The following is a 21,998-nucleotide window of genomic DNA, read 5'->3' on the forward strand; positions in this document are numbered from 1 at the left end:
CTTTGTTCCTTTCTTTCTTAATACAATTTACCCTTAAAATATATATATACAGATTAACTAGTATAGCTTGAGTAACTAGTGTGGTTTGGGTAACTAAGCTTGAGTAACTAGTGTGGTTTGAGTAACTAGTATAGCTTGAGTAACTAGTGTGGTTTGAGTAACTAGTATAGCTTGAGTAACTAGTGTGGTTTGGGTAACTAGTGTGGCTTGGGTAACTAGTATAGCTTGAGTAACTAGTGTGGCTTGGGTAACTAGTATAGCTTGAGTAACTAGTGTGGTTTGAGTAACTAGTATAGCTTGGGGTAACTAGTGTGGCTTGGGTAACTAGTGTGGCTTGGGTAACTAGTATAGCTTGAGTAACTAGTGTGGCTTGGGTAACTAGTATAGCTTGAGTAACTAGTGTGGCTTCGGTAACTAGTATAGCTTGAGTAACTAGTGTGGTTTGGGTAACTAGTATAGCTTGAGTAACTAGTGTGGCTTGGGTAACTAGTATAGCTTGAGTAACTAGTGTGCTTGGGTAACTAGTATAGCTTGAGTAACTAGTGTGGTTTGGGTAACTAGTATAGCTTGAGTAACTAGTGTGGTTTGGGTAACTAGTATAGCTTGAGTAACTAGTGTGGTTTGAGTAACTAGTATAGCTTGGGTAACTATTACAGTTTGGGTAACTAAGCTTGAGTAACTAGTACGGCTTGGGTAATTTAGATGTGTGGTAAACACTGGGAGCTGACGGTAGGCGTCACACTCCACCTCAGCAATCCATCTCCCTGGTCTAGTGCCTCGGAGGAGGACAGACCCCCCCGTTGCTCGTAGGAGGATAGACCCCCCCGTTGGCTCGTAGGAGGATAGACTCCCCCGTTGGCTCGTAGGAGGACAGACCCCCCCGTTGCTCGTAGGAGGATAGACTCCCCGTTGGCTCGTAGGAGGATAGACTCCCCCGTTGGCTCGTAGGAGGACAGACCCCCCCGTTGCTCGTAGGAGGATAGACTCCCCCGTTGGCTCGTAGGAGGACAGACCCCCCCGTTGCTCGTAGGAGGACAGACCCCCCCGTTGCTCGTAGGAGGACAGACCCCCCCGTTGCTCGTAGGAGGACAGACCCCCCCGTTGCTCGTAGGAGGATAGACTCCCCCGTTGCTCGTAGGAGGATAGACTCCCCCGTTGGCTCGTAGGAGGATAGACTCCCCCGTTGCTCGTAGGAGGACAGACCCCCCCGTTGCTCGTAGGAGGATAGACTCCCCCGTTGCTCGTAGGAGGATAGACTCCCCCGTTGGCTCGTAGGAGGATAGACTCCCCCGTTGGCTCGTAGGAGGACAGACTCCCCCGTTGGCTCGTAGGAGGACAGGACTCCCCCGTTGGTTCGTAGGAGGATAGACTCGCCTGTTGCTCGGCTGATAGCGACAATAAGCCACATTCACCCACTTTTAAAAATGCATGGCAGACCTCAAAGGAGGGATTTTCTTCACATAATATTATCTGCGGAACATCGTCTGGCTTTCAAAGGAAGCTCTCAAAAGAAAAGATGAAATCTCGCCGTGAAATTGCCGATCTCGATAACGCCTCCCCCCCCCGCCGCGAGGGAAAGCCGACTGTGTTTCGACTGTGTATCTTCCGCCGCGACTCATCTGGCTAAATGTTTTGGCGGAGAGAGAGAAGAAGAGGCAAACCGGAGGGGCCTCGTTCTGCCCGACTCGCTTCAGCCAGTCTCTCTAAATCATTTCCATAGCAGCTTTAACATTTGCCGGGAAGAGATCGTCCGTAAGCCTCCCGCCAAAACCGATGGATGAAAGACCTCCTCCGTCCGTTCTCCCCTCCCTCCCTGCCTTCTCTCTCTCTCTCTCTCTCTCTCTCTCTCTCTCTCTCTCTCTCTCTCTCTCTCTCTCTCTCTCTCTGCCACCACCTTCATCTTTTCATCTGGTCCTTGTTCTCGTGGAGAGGCCGATAGATCTTCATTCTCACCCAGCCGATCGATCGATCGATGCCACGATGAAGACGGAAATTACCCAAGGAAAACGCTGCACGGTTTTTTCATCGTGACCTTTCGTTGGAATGCTGATGTCCCATGTAGCAGTTTAGCAGCCGTACATATGATGTCACTCCAACCATTTAAGTAAATGACGTCATACATACGACCACCAGGCCACCACCAGTAGAAACAGGCGGAGGGGGGTGGGGGGGGGGGGGGGGGGGGGGGGGGGAAAGGGGGGGGGGGGGGAATAAATATCTTCTCTGCGACGACCCTTCAAGACCTCTTCTCTCATCCGTCGAAATCCCTTTCTCCTCGTGTGAATCTAGTTCACGAGATTGTTTGGCAAGCTTTGAAGTAAAAAAAGAAAAAGAAGAGAGAGAGAGAGAGAGAGAGAGAGAGAGAGAGAGAGAGAGAGAGAGAGAGAGAGAGAGAGAGAGAGAGAGAGAGAGAGAGAGAGAGAGAGACGGTAGTGCGGATACATACAGTGAGGCGTAAAACATCTTGGCGGGGGAACTTGCCGACGGCTCTTGACGTTACGTGACATCAACACGCCGCGCGCCACATTAGAGAGAGCTCTTTCACAATAGATGAAACAGAGGACCAGGTGTTTGTCATCGGAGACGGTGCCTCGAGGAACACACACCCGTCCTCACCGGGACCACACCTGCGTCCAGCAGACACACGAAGAAGAAGTCGGTGACACTTTACTTTTGGGGGAGCAGGAATAATGATTAGTATAGGAACTCCTGGAGGAACTCAGTCACTCAAGTCTGGAACTATATCTGCATACTGTGCATCCTGTCCATCTGCACACTGCATACGTTGTCACACTTGTATATACAGATCCAGCACTGAAAAATCAAACCTCGACTGCGCCTCTACCACTCCTCCACCACTCCTCCACCACTCCTCCACCACTCCTCCACCACTCCTCCACCACTCCCACTCCAAACTGATTTTGTGACTCCTATTGTTCTGGACCGGGCCAGATTTCACACCTCCACTGGCTCCCATAGAAGTTGCCTTTGAGAACCAATGGTTCTCGAGCCGTAACGGCACATGGGGCAGGAGCCTATCTCCTGTTTCCGTAGCGTGAGGCAGCTTGATGTACAAGTACACCCCTTGGACATGACGCTAGTATGTCGCAAGGACTTCCCCCCAAACCAACCCTTGATGCTGAGTGTCGAGCAGGGAGGCTATGGGTACCATTTTTAAATAGTCTTTGGTATGACTCGGCCGGGGCTTGAACTCCCAGCCTCCCGAACTCAGGGCGGACACTCTGCCTCCCACAGGCTGGGGAGATTTTCATCTTACATTTTTATTCGTCCCAAACGCCCCAGCTCCATCCGATTCCTTCGCTTTTTTCACTGTTTAATTATCATGCATTGCAACACTAATATATATGGGCAGTACCCCAAGTCAGACTGCCCCGAACCCACTTATTAAAAATGATCTTGGGGGTCCGAGGGCAGTGTAGCCCCCGACCCCCTCTCTGGGAGAGCACTTGAGTCAAGTACCCTCCCTTTGTTCTCTTGGGGGTCAGCTCAATCACCCCCGAAAGAGGGGTGCTACAGGAGCAGTAGAAGGGAACTGAATCTGGAGTGCATCTGTAGTCATCTTGCTGTTATTTTATCCTATTTTATTTTATGCCATGCTATTTTATTTTATTTTATATTATATCGGATGCTGCCATGGTCGAGGAACCACAACAAAGCGAATTTCACTCTTTTTTGCTGTAAAAGGTACCGAATAATGTGACAATAACAGGAATCTGAATCTGAATCTGATTCTGAACTACTCAGTTCCTCAAGTCTCGAGACCTGATGGCTCAGTGCAGTTTCAACGTCAATTAACCCTTTCACTGCCACACGACAGCCGGTTAACCCTTTCACTGTGACAATACAGAAGGTTAGCCCTTTACTATCACACAACCGACGGCGATGCTCCATCATTAGCATCATTAGCTCCGCATAATGATGCTAATGATGGAGCATCGCCGTCGGTTGTGTGATAGTAAAGGGCTAACCTTCTGTCGTGTGGCAGTGAAAGGGTTAACCGCGTCTGAACCGCGGCCAAAACAGAGGTCAAATGAAGGTTTATATCACGTCAGTCTTTATAACCTCTTAACAGTCCTGCGAATTCTGCATAAAACGCCTGCCGATTGCATACTGAAGGTAAATTGGACACTATTCTGGAACCAATTGTAGTGCTATTGTCATACAGAGTTAGAGTTACAGGGGCCTGCAGGTCTATCTACTCCTATAGTTTATTAGCTCGGTCTCAGAAAACCAACTTAAGTAAGATGTCATTCTTTTCAGAATGTCCTTGGCTACAGGTGCGGCTGGGTAGCGCAGCGGACTAAGCACTCGTCACCAACGCGAGAGACACTGGTATCGAATCCGGCCGTCAGCGTTGCTTCCGGCTTGGGCCGGCCGTCATACTGGCTCGATTGGCAGAGTCAGCGGGAGGGAAGCCGGTGGGTGGTATTCTGGTCGTTGTAAACAGCGGCTCCTACGGGTCGGTCAGGGTGCCTGCACAGCGAGGGAGGGCGATGGTGAGGGTAGTGTGACCTCCCACACGTTACACTTCACCAATGAGAGTCCTCGCTGGCAGGTGAAAGGAGGCTGCTGGCTGTCTCCTATGTCTCGGAGGAAGCATGTGATAGACTTCAGGGCTCCCTAGACCGACCAGTGGGGGACACATGCGAGCAATGACCAGGAAGGGGAGGGGGGAATTGGCATAACGACTCAAATTGGGATGGGAGAAAAACACAGAAAAACAGGAGGAGAAAAAGTGGATAAAAAAAAATAATTTCATTGGCTACACAAAACTGTTCAGCGTCAGTGGTGATTTATGCGCTCATTGAGAGGCGAAACCGGAGGTGATCACTTTTTCTAAACTGACGCTCATTGGCTGTTTGGTCTTATAACCCGAGATTGGAAGCATGTAATGGGTCAAGCAGTGTGCCAATCAAACGGCGGCCATCTTAGCTTTCAAAAGATGTGTTGGTTGAGTGACAATAACACGGCGTGACGCCGACACACGGCTGTAAAATGTGTTGCGACGCGTGACGGCCTGTGCGCGAGACGTTAAGTGGTTAAACCAAAGTTGCTCCGACATTGTTTATAGAGCCGTATCGGGCTATTAATGTCTTCCTAGTTTCAACGGGATCACTAACAATAAACATGACGTTATCGATTAGTGTCGTGGTCATTCCGGAACGCTGAAGTCATCCTTTGCATAATAATGTGGTGATTAGTGAACGAGTGAGTTATGAAACGCAATAGAATAAGGAAACACATCACACTGAGTTAATTTCCCTATCACTTCAGTTCACAGCGTGGCCTGTTGCCATAACTACCAGGGAACATAAACTATCCTGGCTCGCGCCAGAGAGCGGCAAAAAAAAAGGAAAGCTGTGTATTTAGTTTGTTGCAGGCGGCGAAGCTGCTGGAACCCGGCTGCATTTGTGAGGATTTTCTTTCCTCTTTGCTAAAAGCGAGAGCGGCTCATAAACCATAAGATCCAGAACTGCGTTTGGCAGGTTCCCGCGCCAGCCCCCCCCCCCCCCCCCATCCCCCCATCCCCCCACACACACTACTCAGGCCAGGACATGCATCCATGTGGACCAGATGGTAGCAATGTAATAACAGATACTATAATAACAGAAGGCCATAACTCCCACACCTAACCACTGAAGTTAATACACACACACAGCTGAACATACTCTACCACTTTAACCGGTGGGACCACCCAAAAAAACAGCCTTTTTCCCCCAAAATGTGCAAGATGTGGGGGTTTCCAGAGAGAGTGGAGATCGCTGAGGTTTGGGTGGCATTCCCCTTTAAGAACCACTGCACCTGTAGTCAGGCTTGTAAAGCCATGCAGCCTCTAGGAGGCGCTCTTCTCCTCCGGACACCAGACACAACACTCTTAATGCATATTATCTAACTGTTACTCATCACAACATGCTTAATGTATATTATCTACTCATCGGCGTGGGACCGCGCCCCGGGGACCAATCCAAGTGCTCCTGTCCGTCTTCGTCAGGGACGCCACAGCGTTAGCGATCTGTTGTTGTGCAAGGGGCCCTTGCGAGCACAGAGGGGGAGAACATGCAAACTCCACACAGAAAGGCCCGGGAGATACCCCACCTGGGTACCTGGCATCGCGGAAACCTGGTCCCCAAGCGGGAATCGAACCCACGACCTTCTAGCTGTGAGGCGACGGTGTTAACCACTACACCGCCGTGCCGCATGGGCAGGTATGGGCAGGTATGGGCAGGGCAATAGTAGAAATACATAAATATAGATAATAAAATGTAATCTGAATATAAAAATATGACAGAAGTAAACAATGTAAACAAAGGGTCTGTATCAGTTATGTTATTTGTTATGTCATATTATGTATTTCTCCATCAGCGAGGACCAACCAACCAACCTCCAAGTCCAGGGATGTAAGGGTTGAGGCCGCAGCAGCAGGCTTATAAATGACATCACCACAGTACAAGACTTCATTTGACTAGGTAGGCTATGGGACTTTCCGCAGTAAACTTAATTAGCATGTTTACAGTTTGTTAATCAAATACACATTTATAGCTGTTTGTTTTAGCAGGCTGGTGGATTAGTCATGTTGTCATGTCTAAAGAATGTTTGGGAGTTAGTTCCCCAGAAAGCTCACGTATCTTGTCTTATTTTCTACTTGTGATCTAGTTGTGGCAGTTTTGGTCCAAGCGGCACAGCGCTGAGAAGCTGCTGTACTGTATAGATAAACAGGTGCAGCTAAAAATATTATACTTATTTTTTTTGTTTTTTTTTTGACCAATAGTCGACTAACGGCAAATTTTGACCAATCATAGTCGACCATCCAAATCCTTAGTCGGGGACAGCCCTAGCGTAATGTCACAATCCGCAATGCATAATAATAACATAATGATTAATGTCATAATGAACAATGCATAATAACATAATGCGTAATGTCATAATGAACAATGCATAATAACATAATGATTAATGTCATAATGAACAATGCATAATAACATAATGCGTAATGTCATAATGAACAATGCATAATAACATAATGCGTAATGTCATAATGCATAATAACATAATGTGTAATGTCATAATGAACAATGCATAACAACATAATGCGTAATGTCATAATGCATAATAACATAATGCTTAATGTCATAATGAACAATGCATAATAACATAATGCGTAGTGTCATAATGAACAATGCATAATAACATAATGCTTAATGTCATAATGAACAATGCATAATAACATAATGCGTAGTGTCATAATGAACAATGCATAATAACATAATGTGTAATGTCATAATGAACAATGCATAATAACATAATGCGTAATGTCATAATGCATAATAACATAATGCTTAATGTCATAATGAACAATGCATAACAACATAATGCGTAATGTCATAATGAACAATGCATAATAACATAATGCTTAATGTCATAATGAACAATGCATAATAACATAATGCACAACATCATATTTCTTGTGCTTCAGTGACCCATAGACCCAAAGCAATGTCTGTGTGCGACTACATTTTAAATTACAATCATCAATCATCAATCATCGCCACCAAAGATTGTCTCCAGGAAAACCAAATATAGGGCCCACACACACATGCACGCACACACACACACACGCGTGCATACACACACATGTGGACTAGTTTAAGTTTAAGTTATGTATTTATTTATTTATTTGGACAGTGCACATTAATCATCTACACTCACAGCACACACATCCACACGCACACATTCACTTTAAATAAACACTCTGTTATGGTTTGTAACCGACCCCAATCGCACAACACAAGACAGGTATGGTGGTTTGCCAAGAAACAGATATTTATTGTGAACAGGGAAAAAGGGCACTGTCCCTTTAAGGGAGAAAACACAAAGCACTGGAAACACAAGAGGGGAAGGTAAAGTGCCTTTAAGAGGCGGGCAGGAAAAGGGAACACTATGGGAAAGTAAGGGAACGCCTAAGGGAAGGTTAAGGGAACGCCTTGGGACAGAGGAACTAGAGACTAGGTAAACCAGGGACAAGGAGAACTAGGGAGAGAGGACTAGGGACTAGGAGAGCTAGGGAACAGGAGAAAACGGGGACTAGGGGAACTAGGGACAAGGAACTAGGTGGAACTAGTAGGGGAGAACTTGGGACCAGGAACTAGGTGGAACTAGAAAGGGGAGAACTAGGGAACAGGAACTAGGTGGAACTAGAAGGGGAGAACTTGGGACCAGGAACTAGGTGGGACTAGAAGGGGAGAACTAGGGAACAGGAACTAGGAAACAGAGGGGACTGAGGCCCACGGAGGCGGGCTGGGAAACAGGGAGGAACTGGGAGGACTGGTGGAAATCATCTGGGCCGCTCTGCAGGACAGAGGAGATAGTTAATGCACAAAAGGGAAAAAGCAGAGCAGGTGCAGAACAGTCCAAATAACAAAGTGAACAAAGTAATAATATCTTCGTGTGACAAACACACAGGGGGAGATGTAAAGTCCAAAAATACTATTCTAAGTGAGAACCAAAAACAGAGGCAATACGCTGGGGAACAGCAGCGGGACGAGGGCAAGGGGCATTACGCTGAGAGATGAAATGTCCAAACTAACTTACAGAGGCAATACGCTGGGAGAGTGACATCACAATCAAAACTCACCCAGGCGTATGCGTAAAGGTACAGGAACAGCAGCGGGAACGGGGGCAAGAGGCATTACGCTGAGTGAGTGACATCACAATCAAAACTCACCCAGGCGTATGCGTAAAGGTAAAGGGGCAGCAGCGGGAACGGGGGCAAGGGCACTACGCTGAGTGAGTGACATCACAATCAAAACTCACCCAGGCGTATGCGTAAAGGTACGGGGACAGCAGCGGGAACGGGGGCAAGGGCACTACGCTGAGTGAGTGACATCACAATCAAAACTCACCCAGGCGTATGCGTAAAGGTACGGGGACAGCAGCGGGAACGGGGGCAAGGGCACTACGCTGAGTGAGTGACATCACAATCAAAACTCACCCAGGCGTATGCGTAAAGGTACGGGGACAGCAGCGGGAACGGGGGCAAGGGCACTACGCTGAGTGAGTGACATCACAATCAAAACTCACCCAGGCGTATGCGTAAAGGTACGGGGACAGCAGCGGGAACGGGGGCAAGGGCACTACGCTGGGTGAGTGACATCACAATCAAAACTCACCCAGGCGCAAGCGTAATGGTACAGGGACAGCAACGGGAACGAAGGCATCGCCACCGGGGCGGCTGGCTGTCCGAGCCGAGGGAGAGAGTGCTGGAACAGTGGCGGTGACGAGGGCATCGTCCACCGGGTAGCCGCTGTCGGAGCCGAGGAACAGAGTGCTGGAACAGTGGCGGTGACGAGGGCATCGTCCACCGGGTAGCCGCTGTCGGAGCCGAGGAACAGAGTGCGCGCCACACCTTGGTGTGCGCGTCGGAACAGGGAGCTGGAACAGTGGCGGTGGCGAGGATGTCGTCCACCGGGTAGCCACTGTCGGGGCCGAGGAACAGAGTGCGCGCCACACCTTGGTGTGCGCGTCGGAACAGGGAGCTGGAACAGTGGCGGTGGCGAGGATGTCGTCCACCGGGTAGCCACTGTCGGAGCCGAGGAACAGAGTGGCGCGCCACACCTTGGTGTGCGCGTCGGAACAGAGGGACGCATCGGGGTGCGTCTGCCAGGAGGAGTGTGCCAAGCACGAAGGTCTGGAAGATGCGCGTCGGCGCGCTGAGGTCTGGAGAGCGTGCCAAGCTCGAAGGTCTGGAAGATGCGCGTCAGAGCGCTGGTACGGAGGAGCGTGCCAAGCTCGAAGGTCTGGAAGATGCGCGTCTGTGCGCCGGTACGGAGGAGCGTGCCAAGCTCGAAGGTCTGGAAGATGCGCGTCAGTGCGCTGGTACGGAGGAGCGTGCCAAGCTCGAAGGTCTGGAAGATGCGCGTTGCGCGCTGGTCTGGAGAGCGTGCCAAGCTCGAGCGTCCTTGGAAGATGCGCGTTGCGCGCTGTGGACTGGAGAGCGTCTGCGCTGGTCTGGATGTGCGTCAGGACGACAGCTGCGCGGGGGGTCTGAAGTGGATGACTGGGATGCCTCCCGTGGAAGTCTAGGGAGCGCAGACCAGTCCCACTCTCAGGCAACGGCGACAGCAGGCGAAGGCTGGAGCAAACATCTCGACGCCGGAGAATGGAACAGCATAGGCAGACAGAGGATCTCCCGAAAGAGTCTAGATGTTTAGAGAATATGACTCTGCAAGTATACAACACGACCCCACGCCAAAACGAGGGGAAGCGCCCTGGTATTTAAAGCCCACAGGGGGACTAATTAGCCTGCCACCACAGGTGCGAGAGATAATAGAATATCAAACAGGTGTGGCCACTAAGGGTAAGGAACGAGAGGGTGGGGGCTAGAGAGAGTGAGTAGGGAATTCCTAACAGTAGGCTTAAAGAAGACAGAGAATAGGGAATTCCTAACAGTAGGCTTAAAGAAGACAGAGAAAAGGTAGTGAGCAGCGGGCAAAACCTCACAGTATCCCCCCCTCCAACGGGAGCCACCCGGCGACCCAAAACAAATACAGACAGAGTGGCAGGGGGCAAAACAAGAGGTACTGGCCAAGCCAGCAGGGGAAGCCACCACAAGAGTGGGGCTAGCAAAAGAAACAGGGTCGCCGAGGGGTAACTAGGGTAGCAGAGGGGCAACTGGGGGAACTGGTCTAGAGGAACTGGGTCTAGAGAACTGGTCTAGAGAACTGGCCTAGAGAACTGGGCTAGAGAACCGGGCTAGAGAACTGGTCTAGAGGAACTGGGTCTAGAGAACTGAGGGGCAAGCAGGGTAGCAAAGGGTTAACCATGGAAGCACCGGGAAAGGGCTAGCAGAGGGAAGGTTAGCTGCCAGGGCACTGATAGCTACAGGGCCTATGCTAGCTGTACTGCTACATCAACATAGAGGCTGCGCAAGCTGCCGGAGCCAGGCTAGCAGAGGGAAAGGGTAGCTGCCAGGGCACTGATAGCTACAGGGCCTATGCTAGCTGTACTGCTACATCAACATAGAGGCTGCGCTAGCTGCCGGAGCTAGGCTGGCAGACAGGGCTGGACCAGCATGAGAGCACAAGCTAGCTGGAAGGACAGTCCTAGCTGTGTGAGAAAAACTGACCTTGCTAGCTGAAAGGGCAGTCCTAGCAGTGGGATAAACTACACAAAAAGGTGGAGGCCATGCAGAGGGACCGGGTTAGCTGCTTGGGCCTGGCTAGCTACAGGGCCTATGCCAGCTGCAAGGCTGCATTAACATAGAGGCTGTGCTAACAGCCGGGGCCAAGCTAGCAGACCGGGGCTCTGCTGAGGGACTGGGTTAGCCGCCAGGGCATGGCTAGCTACAGGGGGATCAAACAGGGCAAAACGGGAAGCAACCAGGGGAGCTAACCGGGGAGACTAACAAGCTAAACAGGGGAGTAACAGGCCAACAAGGGAGCTAAACAGGACTAACAGAGAAGCTAAACGGGGCTAACAGGGGAGCTAGAGGGGAGACTAACAAGCTAACAGGGGAGCTAACAGGGCTAACAGGGGAGCTAGAGGGAACAAGAAAAAAAAAGGCAAACTCAACATACACCGTCTGTGCTGGCTGGGGTCGTCGATTTGGTGGGGTCGTACTGTTATGGTTTGTAACCGACCCCAATCGCACAACACAAGACAGGTATGGTGGTTTGCCAAGAAACAGATATTTATTGTGAACAGGGAAAAAGGGCACTGTCCCTTTAAGGGAGAAAACACAAAGCACTGGAAACACAAGAGGGGAAGGTAAAGTGCCTTTAAGAGGCGGGCAGGAAAAGGGAACACTATGGGAAAGTAAGGGAACGCCTAAGGGAAGGTTAAGGGAACGCCTTGGGACAGAGGAACTAGAGACTAGGTAAACCAGGGACAAGGAGAACTAGGGAGAGAGGACTAGGGACTAGGAGAGCTAGGGAACAGGAGAAAACGGGGACTAGGGGAACTAGGGACAAGGAACTAGGTGGAACTAGTAGGGGAGAACTTGGGACCAGGAACTAGGTGGAACTAGAAAGGGGAGAACTAGGGAACAGGAACTAGGTGGAACTAGAAGGGGAGAACTTGGGACCAGGAACTAGGTGGGACTAGAAGGGGAGAACTAGGGAACAGGAACTAGGAAACAGAGGGGACTGAGGCCCACGGAGGCGGGCTGGGAAACAGGGAGGAACTGGGAGGACTGGTGGAAATCATCTGGGCCGCTCTGCAGGACAGAGGAGATAGTTAATGCACAAAAGGGAAAAAGCAGAGCAGGTGCAGAACAGTCCAAATAACAAAGTGAACAAAGTAATAATATCTTCGTGTGACAAACACACAGGGGGAGATGTAAAGTCCAAAAATACTATTCTAAGTGAGAACCAAAAACAGAGGCAATACGCTGGGGAACAGCAGCGGGACGAGGGCAAGGGGCATTACGCTGAGAGATGAAATGTCCAAACTAACTTACAGAGGCAATACGCTGGGAGAGTGACATCACAATCAAAACTCACCCAGGCGTATGCGTAAAGGTACAGGAACAGCAGCGGGAACGGGGGCAAGAGGCATTACGCTGAGTGAGTGACATCACAATCAAAACTCACCCAGGCGTATGCGTAAAGGTAAAGGGGCAGCAGCGGGAACGGGGGCAAGGGCACTACGCTGAGTGAGTGACATCACAATCAAAACTCACCCAGGCGTATGCGTAAAGGTACGGGGACAGCAGCGGGAACGGGGGCAAGGGCACTACGCTGAGTGAGTGACATCACAATCAAAACTCACCCAGGCGTATGCGTAAAGGTACGGGGACAGCAGCGGGAACGGGGGCAAGGGCACTACGCTGAGTGAGTGACATCACAATCAAAACTCACCCAGGCGTATGCGTAAAGGTACGGGGACAGCAGCGGGAACGGGGGCAAGGGCACTACGCTGAGTGAGTGACATCACAATCAAAACTCACCCAGGCGTATGCGTAAAGGTACGGGGACAGCAGCGGGAACGGGGGCAAGGGCACTACGCTGGGTGAGTGACATCACAATCAAAACTCACCCAGGCGCAAGCGTAATGGTACAGGGACAGCAACGGGAACGAAGGCATCGCCACCGGGGCGGCTGGCTGTCCGAGCCGAGGGAGAGAGTGCTGGAACAGTGGCGGTGACGAGGGCATCGTCCACCGGGTAGCCGCTGTCGGAGCCGAGGAACAGAGTGCTGGAACAGTGGCGGTGACGAGGGCATCGTCCACCGGGTAGCCGCTGTCGGAGCCGAGGAACAGAGTGCGCGCCACACCTTGGTGTGCGCGTCGGAACAGGGAGCTGGAACAGTGGCGGTGGCGAGGATGTCGTCCACCGGGTAGCCACTGTCGGGGCCGAGGAACAGAGTGCGCGCCACACCTTGGTGTGCGCGTCGGAACAGGGAGCTGGAACAGTGGCGGTGGCGAGGATGTCGTCCACCGGGTAGCCACTGTCGGAGCCGAGGAACAGAGTGGCGCGCCACACCTTGGTGTGCGCGTCGGAACAGAGGGACGCATCGGGGTGCGTCTGCCAGGAGGAGTGTGCCAAGCACGAAGGTCTGGAAGATGCGCGTCGGCGCGCTGAGGTCTGGAGAGCGTGCCAAGCTCGAAGGTCTGGAAGATGCGCGTCAGAGCGCTGGTACGGAGGAGCGTGCCAAGCTCGAAGGTCTGGAAGATGCGCGTCTGTGCGCCGGTACGGAGGAGCGTGCCAAGCTCGAAGGTCTGGAAGATGCGCGTCAGTGCGCTGGTACGGAGGAGCGTGCCAAGCTCGAAGGTCTGGAAGATGCGCGTTGCGCGCTGGTCTGGAGAGCGTGCCAAGCTCGAGCGTCCTTGGAAGATGCGCGTTGCGCGCTGTGGACTGGAGAGCGTCTGCGCTGGTCTGGATGTGCGTCAGGACGACAGCTGCGCGGGGGGTCTGAAGTGGATGACTGGGATGCCTCCCGTGGAAGTCTAGGGAGCGCAGACCAGTCCCACTCTCAGGCAACGGCGACAGCAGGCGAAGGCTGGAGCAAACATCTCGACGCCGGAGAATGGAACAGCATAGGCAGACAGAGGATCTCCCGAAAGAGTCTAGATGTTTAGAGAATATGACTCGGCAAGTATACAACACGACCCCACGCCAAAACGAGGGGAAGCGCCCTGGTATTTAAAGCCCACAGGGGGACTAATTAGCCTGCCACCACAGGTGCGAGAGATAATAGAATATCAAACAGGTGTGGCCACTAAGGGTAAGGAACGAGAGGGTGGGGGCTAGAGAGAGTGAGTAGGGAATTCCTAACAGTAGGCTTAAAGAAGACAGAGAATAGGGAATTCCTAACAGTAGGCTTAAAGAAGACAGAGAAAAGGTAGTGAGCAGCGGGCAAAACCTCACACACTCACCGTAACACCCGCTCTACTCACTTTAACACACTTTATATTTATTAGCAAAGACATTTGCACTACAATTCATACCTCATTGCACCTTACCCTAAGTTGTACCTCATCCCATTGCTGCATTGTACCTCACTGTTACTCCTTTTTTACTCTGTATTGTATATTATGTATATTGACTGAACGCTTTATTTTACGTACTTTTGACTTTTTCTATTTTATACTTTTTATCTATTTTTATCTAGCACACTCCCAGGAGATCAAGCAGAAAAAAGCCTTTCATGGAAAAGTATTCTGTATTTTACTATGACAACTATTAAAGAAACTTGCACTTGAACTTAATCATCATCTTCAGTTTCCACATCATTAAATCTGCCAGAATTAGATAATGAGCTAGTTTCCATCTGTAGTCCCTGCCTGCATGTCTTCATGGTGTGGGAGGAAACCAGAGTACCTGGAGGAAACCCACGCGAACACGGGGAGAACATGCAAACTCCACACAGAAAGGCCCCCTGCTGGGGGTTCGAACCCAGGGCCTTCCTGCTGTGAGGCAGCGGTGCTAACCACTGTGTGCCACCGTGCCGCCCATTCCATAGACTGCCTTCCGTTCAGCTTGTTCAGTCACTCTTGACCAAAATCAAGTTCTAACCAGTCCAGAGTATGATGATTTGTTCACAGTAATTATTTTTTATCCACTTTTTCCTCCTTATTTTTCTCCCATCCCAATTTCGTATCGCCAATTCTTTTCCCCTTCAATTCTCCCCTCCCCTGTCTCGAACGTTGCTAGACTATGCCTCCCACTGGTCGGTTGTAGTGAGGATAGAAGCCTTGCATCACGTGTGTCCCCCGGTACACGAGGAGGCAGCCTGTCACATCTTTTCACCAGACAGCGCGGACTCTCAGTGGCGAGGAGTAACGCGTGGGAGGCTCACGCTGCCCCCGCTACTTCCTGTCTCTGCTGTACAGGCGTCAACCCAACCGACCTGTAGAAGTCGCTGTCCACAACGTCCAATCCCCACCCATCGACTTCCACCCCTCTATCTCTGCCAATTGAGATAGAATGACGACTGGCCCAAGCCGCAGGCAACGCTGACTCTGGGAGTCGAGGCCGCAGCCTCTTGCATTGATGACGAGCGCAATCTCCGCTATGCCACCCAGTCGCCACCTTGGTCACAGTCATTCTTGTTTATATATTATAACTTGTTTATAATCATAATCCATCACTATATCCTACCCCCCATCGGCCGTGCCTCTTCAAGTTCAAGTTCTTTATTTGTCAAATACACAAATAACACACAATGTTTGTGTTTCGGGCTCAGACTCAACGGTGCACAATTAAGAAACCAATACAATAAGGGTAACGATAAGCAGTAGTAGTAAGATCAAATAAAACATAAAATGAGCTACTGTAATTATTTCAATTATTTACAGAAAGTGTCTTGTGTATAGTGCATGTTAAGGTGCAGTGCAGGGAGCTAAAAAAGATTAAAAAAGATAAAATAAAATAAAATATAAAATGAGGTAGGATCAAATAAAATAGTAAATTATTTACAGAAAGTGTCTTGCATAAAAGTGTATGTGCATATAATAAGGTGCGTGTGTGTGTTTGTGTGTGTGTTCAAGAGTTTTTTAGGAGGCGTGTGTGTTCAAGAGTTTTTTAAGAGGCGTGTGTGTTCAAGAGTTTTTTAAGAGGCGTGTGTGTTCAAGAGTTTTTTAAGAGGCGTGTGTGTTCAAGAGTTTTTTAATAATAGGGCTATCTCCTGTTCAGGAGTCTTGTGGCTTGTGGGAAAGAGATAGAGAAAGGGAGAGAGAGATGGGAGAGAGAGAGAGAGAGGGAGGGAGAGAGAGAGAGAGAAAGAGAGAGAGAGATGGGAGAGAGAGAGAGGGAGGGAGGGAGGGAGCAGAGAGAGAGAGAGAGAGAGAGAGAGAGAGAGAGAGAGAGATGGGAGAGAGAGAGAGAGGGAGGGAGGGAGGGAGAGAGCAGAGAGGCTGTGTGCGACTGGTAATCACATGCAGCGCTAATCTTTCATGGCTCTGGGTGGAGGTTTAGATCCCCGTTGACTGATACATTATCTGGCTATATTAGGACAGAATTAGTGGATGGAGGAAAGTGCATAAATCAATGTTATTATGAACGCATGCTGGCTGGCTGGCTGCGCTCCACAGAGAGGCCCGTATACTGTTATTATTATTCAGCTCCTTGAAGGAGAGTGTTACAGCCCTCTTTACTTCTGTCTAAACAAAGACAGATCATATACTGTAAACACCACAGGTGGTATTTAAAACGTGTTAAAAGTCAAGTCAGGTCAAGTCATCTTTATTTATATAGCACGTTTACAATGTCTACAAGCCGCCACCCAAAGTGCTTTACAGGTAGAACACAATAAAAAAACATGTACAGTACAGTAACAAATAATACACTAAAATTACAGAAAATAAGTATAGTAGTACACTAAGAAACAAGGGCAAGGTGCAATATAAAAAGAGACAAGAAGTAATGAAATAGATACAAAACGTCCAGAGTAACAGCATACATAGTTGACAGGTGGCAGGCTAACTCTGATGATCGAAGGCCAGAGAGAAAATGTGTGTTTTCAGCAGCGAAGGCTCTGTCCCCCCCCCCCCCTAGTTTTTTAAGTAGCTCTGCTTTCCGACAGACATCACTGAGTGCTTGGTCAGTAACATGGGTCTCCCAGTCCCTCCACTCTGCAGTAAACAGTCATCACTGATATAGAGTGTCTGGTCAGTAACATGGGTCTCCCAGTCCCTCCGCTCTGCAGTAAACACGGAAATGTATTTTGTGTTTACTGCAGAGCGGAGGGACCGGGAGACCCATGTTACTGACCAGACACTCTGTATCAGTGATGACTGTTTACTGCAGAGTGGAGGGACTGGGAGACCCATGTTACTGACCAGACACTCTATATCAGTGATGGCTGTTTACTGCAGAGTGGAGGGACTGGGAGACCCATGTTACTGACCACACACTCTATATCAGTGATGGCTGTTTACTGCAGAGTGGAGGGACTGGGAGACCCCATGTTACTGACCAGACACTCTATATCAGTGATGGCTGTTTACTGCAGAGCGGAGGGACCGGGAGACCCATGTTACTGACCAGACACTCTATATCAGTGACGACTGTTTACTGCAGAGCGGAGGGACTGGGAGACCCATGTTACTGACCACACACTCTATATCAGTGATGGCTGTTTACTGCAGAGCGGAGGGACTGGGAGACCCATGTTACTGACCAGACACTCTATATCAGTGATGGCTGTTTACTGCAGATCAGAGGGACTGGGAGATCCATGTTACTGACCAGACACTCTATATCAGTGATGGCTGTCAGAATGTAGAGTTATAATTGTAACCTGTAGACCAGTGATTCCCAACCTTGGGTCCGCGGACCCCCTGGGGGTCCGCCAGGGGGCGCAGGGGGTCCGCCAGACCACAGATGATTTGATTTTTTTTTCTTTTTTTTTCAGAGAAATATTTAACACTATGATCGCCGGGGACGAGTTTACACGTCATTCCTAGCCATGCTCATTCTGCCGAAGACGCCGTAACTCGTCTTTGATGTCAATATTTCAAAAATCTGTCATCGAAATCATATTTCCTTTCCGGAGCCCTGAGATGTACTGGTGAGCTCCACTCAACTGTCTAACGGTTCGAGAGCGCCATCTGGTGGCCGACCGGCAGATCGGCCAAGAGGGAGGGGCGCGCCAAACAGAAAGTGCCCATCCATATGTGCTCCGGGCACTCGCGATCGGTAGCCGGACTCCATCTCAACACACTGGATGATCAATCGCTCGCCCTAACTCAATAAACAACGTTATTTGGACGTATATAGTATTATACAACCTGGAAATGGTTCATCAGGATCAACATCCCATAATCGAAAACGGTCTACTCCACGCTGATCGTCCAACGGCGCGAGGAACATACGGTAAGATTCAGCGTTATTTTCTAACTTATTCCATATAAACTGCTATGATGAACATATGACCCACTCTGGATGAATCATCTAACGCTGCCCACGGAATTATAAACGATCCCCCGCCCATCCGGTCATCATCAGATCATACGTAGATCATTCTAGAAGTACGTCCAGTTGAAATTTTTCATCTCGCGCCGATCGCTACCAAACTGTATTTCATCATCAATATAATGCATTTGGAGCTATAAATCACGTTCTGAAGAAAGCTGCAGAAAACGATAAAAACATACTTATACTTTAGACCATATTTTAGTATGAATATGTGAATGAAAAAGTTTAACGTTGCTACACCCTGAACAATACATATAGGACATTGAATGGGCCATAATAATGGCAATGTAGCAATAGAATTTAAAAGGTTATAGCCCTGCAAAGAAGGGGAACTTCTCCATAGACAAATAGAGCTGGCGAGGGATGGTAAATTATGAATTTAACCCATGGCGATCAAAGTGTTAATTAGCATATTTTTATCATCAGAAGCATGAATAGTCTCTCCACTACAATAAAAAATAAAGATAAATAAATAAACATCTAGACATGATTTTTGAACGTTAACAGTAGGCTACCGGGTAGCCGCTAAAACGCGAATCAGTTGACTGTATCACTTTCCGTAGCTAGCCTAGCACGCTAGTTAACTTTCTCGGCTCGTCTGCAGTCAGCCGCCAGAGGCGAAAATGTGTGACAAACGAAAAGGAGATGACGGCAGCTCATCTGCAAAAAAAGTTAGGACCTACAGCAATCGCGAAAATTACATCACCATGGGCTTCACTGAGGGACCAGACAAACGACCTGAGTGTGTGATTTGTGGAGAAAAGTTGGCAAACTCGAGCCTGAAGCCCAGCAAGCTGAAGAGACATCAGGCGTCTAAGCACCCAGAAACCGTTGGGAAGGATCCAGACTTTTTTCGGAGGAAAGAACAGTCTCTCAAGGCGAACAAGCCTGTTGATGTTAGAGTAGCGTGGAGCAGGGGTGGCAGTGATTTACAGAAGGCTACCGAAGCCTCCTTTGAGTGTTCGCTTTTAATTGCAAAAGCAAAGAAACCGCACAATATTGGCGAGCAGCTCATCAAACCAGCCTGCATCAAAATGGTTTAGAAACCGTGCGGCCCACAGGTGGCGGATAAACTAAAATCAGTACCACTCTCGAACAATGTAGTGAAAGACCGAATTGATAAGATGTCAAGTGATTGCGAGCAGCAGCTGTCAGAAAAGCTTAGAAAGGGTCCATTTGCCATACAACTTGATGAAACTACAACTGTCGCAGACGAGGCTGTGCTCATCGTTTATGTGCAGTATATCGAAAATGAGGATCTGAAGCAGGACATTCTCATGTCAGTCAACCTTACTACCACCACTCGAGGTGAGGATATTTTTACTGCAGTGGATTCTTACTTCATTCAACATAAATGCAAACCGTTCACCATTAGGGCCTGATTTGAGAGGATGAATACAGGATTTGAATATTGGCCAACATTTTGAAATACATATGGTGCAAGATGAGATTTGTTGATTGAAGGCACAAGTCAAAGAAGCATAGTGGGTCTAATTATGATGCATATGCCTGTGTATAAGCAGTTTGTTATTAAAATGAAAAAAAAAAGTATTAAAATGACAAAAAATAAAGTATTTTATGGTATTTTATTAGGAGGGGGGTCCAGGAATTTCATCAGAGATGTTTGGGGGTCCCTGGGGGAAAAAAGGTTGGGAACCCCTGCTGTAGACGACTTATCTTCACAAAGAAAACACCACTTACAGCACCTTCAAGGAAAGCTATCATGTGATATATCTTGTGATACTTGTTTAGAAGCACAATAAGGCATCCATAATGCGGCTGCTTATTGCCGGGTTGATGGCTTTCAAGATTATATGCAGGCAGTATAATCCAGCTAGGTGGAAGGGTTCCTCGTGTAATTGGTTTTCCCCTAAAAGTGCTTTGTGCTAAAGGGCAAGATGATCAAACAAGCACTGACACACACACACACACACACGCGCGCGCGCGTGCGCGCATGCACGTGCACGCACGCACACACACACACACACACACACACACACACACACACACACACACACACACACACACGCACACACGCACACACGCACACACACACACACAACACACACACACACACACACACACACACACACACACGCACACACGCACACACGCACACACGCACACACACACACACACACACACACACACACACACACGCGCGCGCGCGCACACACACACACACCAAGACAGAGTCATGGATGGCAGATGCCCTCCTGTTGGTTTGTAATTAACAAGCTGAACCAATTATAAACATCCATTCATTCATTCAATCTTTATGTCAACTCGAAAAAGCATCAAGGGAACGCCCCTCATTCACAGCGATGTCAAACATAATAAATACATGATAAATACAATGGAAAATACAATAAACTCTAATAATGTAGCGTATCTTTCTTGCTTAGCGTTGAGAGCCACCATGACTGAAACAGTGTTGCACATCACTGAAGGTTAAACGCTGTGTTGACGGGGATGTGGGTGAAGACATAGGGTGTTGAAGTGTGATGTCATACAACAGCCTGGGTGACATCAGCGGTGCAACTCACCACCGTGACGGACAGCAGGAGCCGCAGGACACTGGGCAGCGCCATGGTCCTTCAGAACCGACCTGCGGAAAAACACAAGATCACAGGGAGTCACATGACCGACCTGCGGAAACACAAGATCACAGGGAGTCACATGACCGACCTGCGGAAACACAAGATCACAGGGAGTCACATGACCGACCTGCGGAAACACAAGATCACAGGGAGTCACATGACCGACCTGCAGAAACACAAGATCACAGGGAGTCACATGACCGACCTGCGGAAACACAAGATCACAGGGAGTCACATGACCGACCTGCGGAAACACAAGATCACAGGGAGTGGTTATATTGCTTCCGGTATAGGATGTGGTAGACGTGTTTCTCCACGCTGCAACTCCCCAACTTTACAAACCTATGCTAAAAAGCCTCATTGATACTTTATTATTATTTTTTTTTTTTACTTTCTTTCTTCGGATATTTTGCTACTAATGAATTTTTGGCTGTGACAGGCATAATGGCATCGAAATGGCCAAAGAACAAGGACACTAGGGACGCGGATCTACCATTCACAAACGACGAGCCGACGGATTTGACGAGCATTGCCATACTAATTCAGAACCTCACGCTCGAATTCAGAGTCTCCGCCGCCTCGGCCGACTCCAAACTAGATAACCTCCAGTTATCCGTGGCTGACCATGCCAAGCGTCTGACATCCTTGGAGGATGGACTTAATACATGGTCCGATAGGATGGTGAGCTTAGAGGCTAGGTGTTTGACTCTGGAGGAGAGCAACGCCAAACTGAAGAACAAGCTTATCGATGTTGAGTCGCGTGGCCGTCGGTCAAACATACGCATAATAGGGCTAGACGAGTCTATCCAAAGCGACCGACCCAATGATTTTTTTGCCGAGGTGCTGGTGGAAATTCTGGGCAAGGAAGTGCTTGCTACACCACCCGAACTTGATCGCTGCCACAGGGCGCTGACGGCCAGACCAGCCCCTGGCTCCAGGCCCCGGGCGGTGATCGCCTGCCTACA

The 21,998-nt window shown here is 49.2% G+C and overlaps 1 protein-coding gene across 1 annotated transcript in view; it reads right to left on the reverse strand.

Annotated features, from left to right (window-relative positions):
• Positions 1-21,043, reverse strand: part of calcr (calcitonin receptor) — a 133,600-nt gene extending 112,557 nt beyond the window's left edge. The window contains 1 exon segment of the mRNA XM_084327487.1: positions 20,980-21,043. Coding sequence (XP_084183613.1) covers positions 20,980-21,024 — 45 coding nt within the window. The 5' untranslated portion in view covers positions 21,025-21,043.
• Positions 21,044-21,998: the final 955 nt, after the last annotated feature.

This window comes from Notolepis coatsorum (assembly GCF_963971535.1).
Source record: "Notolepis coatsorum genome assembly, chromosome: 13".
Lineage (NCBI taxonomy): Eukaryota > Metazoa > Chordata > Actinopteri > Aulopiformes > Paralepididae > Notolepis > Notolepis coatsorum.